At 38.2% G+C, this 1,988-nt stretch overlaps 1 protein-coding gene across 1 annotated transcript in view; it reads left to right on the plus strand.

The window, feature by feature from the left end:
• Positions 1-362, plus strand: part of LOC102192817 (uncharacterized) — a 6,243-nt gene extending 5,881 nt beyond the window's left edge. The window contains exon 6 of the mRNA XM_005741511.1: positions 278-362. Coding sequence (XP_005741568.1) covers positions 278-362 — 85 coding nt within the window. The remainder of the gene's footprint in view (positions 1-277) is intronic.
• Positions 363-1,988: the final 1,626 nt, after the last annotated feature.

The following is a 1,988-nucleotide window of genomic DNA, read 5'->3' on the forward strand; positions in this document are numbered from 1 at the left end:
ATCACAATTTTTGTCCATACAACTGTCTCCCCTTTGAATTACACAACATCAGCACACATCTATTCTTTAAAATGTCTTTAACATTTTTTTAAATGTTAAAGACATTTTAATTACTAAAATTAAAATTACTAAATTACTGATGTTTTAATTGGGGCAAGAATTAAACAAAAAAGAAAAAGGTAAACCAAAACAAAAAATTAAGGGGAAACCTAACAAAAAAAAAAAAAAACGGCCAAACTTCCAAGTAAAAATGAGATGTGTTTGTGATCTCAAACAGGAACGTGGACACTGACTGTTGTGTTAGCTGTCGTTGGTTTCGGAGTAACTGTGGGCGTCATTTTACTGGTGCTGATGATTCTTAGACCTAAAAGAAGAAATGGTGAGATTTATGTCAATTGATATGTGAAAGTATTTGTCAATGTGCCGATGGATATTAATGTTAGAGTATAACATTTACAGTTTTAAATTGATTGCATTAAAACTGGTTACTCTTCTTGCCATCAGTCAGTAATAAATAATTTTTTCATGCAATAATATGTTAAGTAGTGTTAAGGATTTAGGAAATAATTGTACTTTTAGATTTCTTGTATCAGAATCAGAATCAGAAAGACTTTATTTATCCCAAAGGGGCAATTAAGATACAACAGAGCAGCATGACGTTAAAGATAAGGACAGGGCATAAACAGGCAATGAGAGTGAGATAATAAATACACAGAGTATACAGTATATACACAGTTTTAAAATTAAAGTGACTGAAAGGTGAATAAATAACTGTAAGTTACTAAAAGTGAATAAAGTGTCGGCAGTATAATAGAGTGTAGAGTAGTTTATGTTTCTGGTGTGGGAAATGTTCTTATTGGCTGGAGTTAAAAAGCAGGGTGGCTTTGGGGACAAAGGTGGCTCTCCTCCTCTCAGTCCTGCAGGAAATGCAGCGGAGGCATTGTCCAGAGGGGAGCCATTGAAATGCGGGGTGAAGAATGTGGGAGGGGTCATTGATGATTTTGGCTGCCTGTCTAAGGGCCTGTTGGCTGAAAACCTGTGCCAGAGTTCTGACAGGCAGGCCAATGATTTTAGAGCACAGTGATGCAGTGTGCTGCAGTCTGTTCTTGTTCTGAAGGCTGAGGGAGTGGAACCAGCAGGTGATGAAGAAGGTCATGATGCTCTCTAGGAAGGCATAGTGAAAAGCTATCATGATGGGTGTGCTGACTCCAAAGGAGTTGAGTTTCCTAAGGAGGTGTAGCCGTTGGTGGCACCTCCTGAGAATCTCCTCTGTGTTGGCGGAGAATTTCAGGAGGTTGTCAAAGATGGTTCCCAGGTATTTGTACTCCTCAACTACCTCCACTGGCTTCCCAAGGATGGTGGTGGTGACTGAAGCAGCCAGATCCCTCTGCCTACTGGAGAAGGTCACCACCATCTCTTTGGTTTTGCTCACGTTCAGTTCAAGTTTGGAGCAGTCACACCACCCTACAAACTCTACTTGTATTGCTTTTATACTTTCAGGAGGTCTCGTTGAATGAAAGTTTGTAGGTTTGTGTATGTTTGTTGAACTATACTGTAAATGAGCCACTGACTGTAAAACTGATCTGATGCCACTCAGCCTATACAGCAATCTGACTCTGACTTCTTTATTTCTGTTTTTCTCAGACAGATATTCTCCAAACAGGTAAGAAATCTAGTTTTCAGCAAACTTGAGCTTTCCCTTAATAAATGTTGATCACATCTCCCCATTCATTCCTGGACATTATTTTACAAAATGCAGAAGCAATAACAGAGACAGAGTTAAAGCAATGAAATAAAAGAAAATAGCAAAATACAGAATTATTCCTTCTTTTGAAATTAAAATATAATGAGGGAAACAGTTACTAATTTGCTCCGACTCACATTGAAACCATCTAATTATCATTACTCATGAGTTATACATCTGTCTAATCCCATTTACACAACGCAGCCAGAAACACTGTAGGGTGGACAATGCCATCATAGAAAGT

The sequence above is a fragment of the Pundamilia nyererei genome, unplaced genomic scaffold, assembly GCF_000239375.1.
Source record: "Pundamilia nyererei isolate P.nyererei 1_Seehausen unplaced genomic scaffold, PunNye1.0 scaffold00110, whole genome shotgun sequence".
NCBI classification, from domain to species: domain Eukaryota; kingdom Metazoa; phylum Chordata; class Actinopteri; order Cichliformes; family Cichlidae; genus Pundamilia; species Pundamilia nyererei.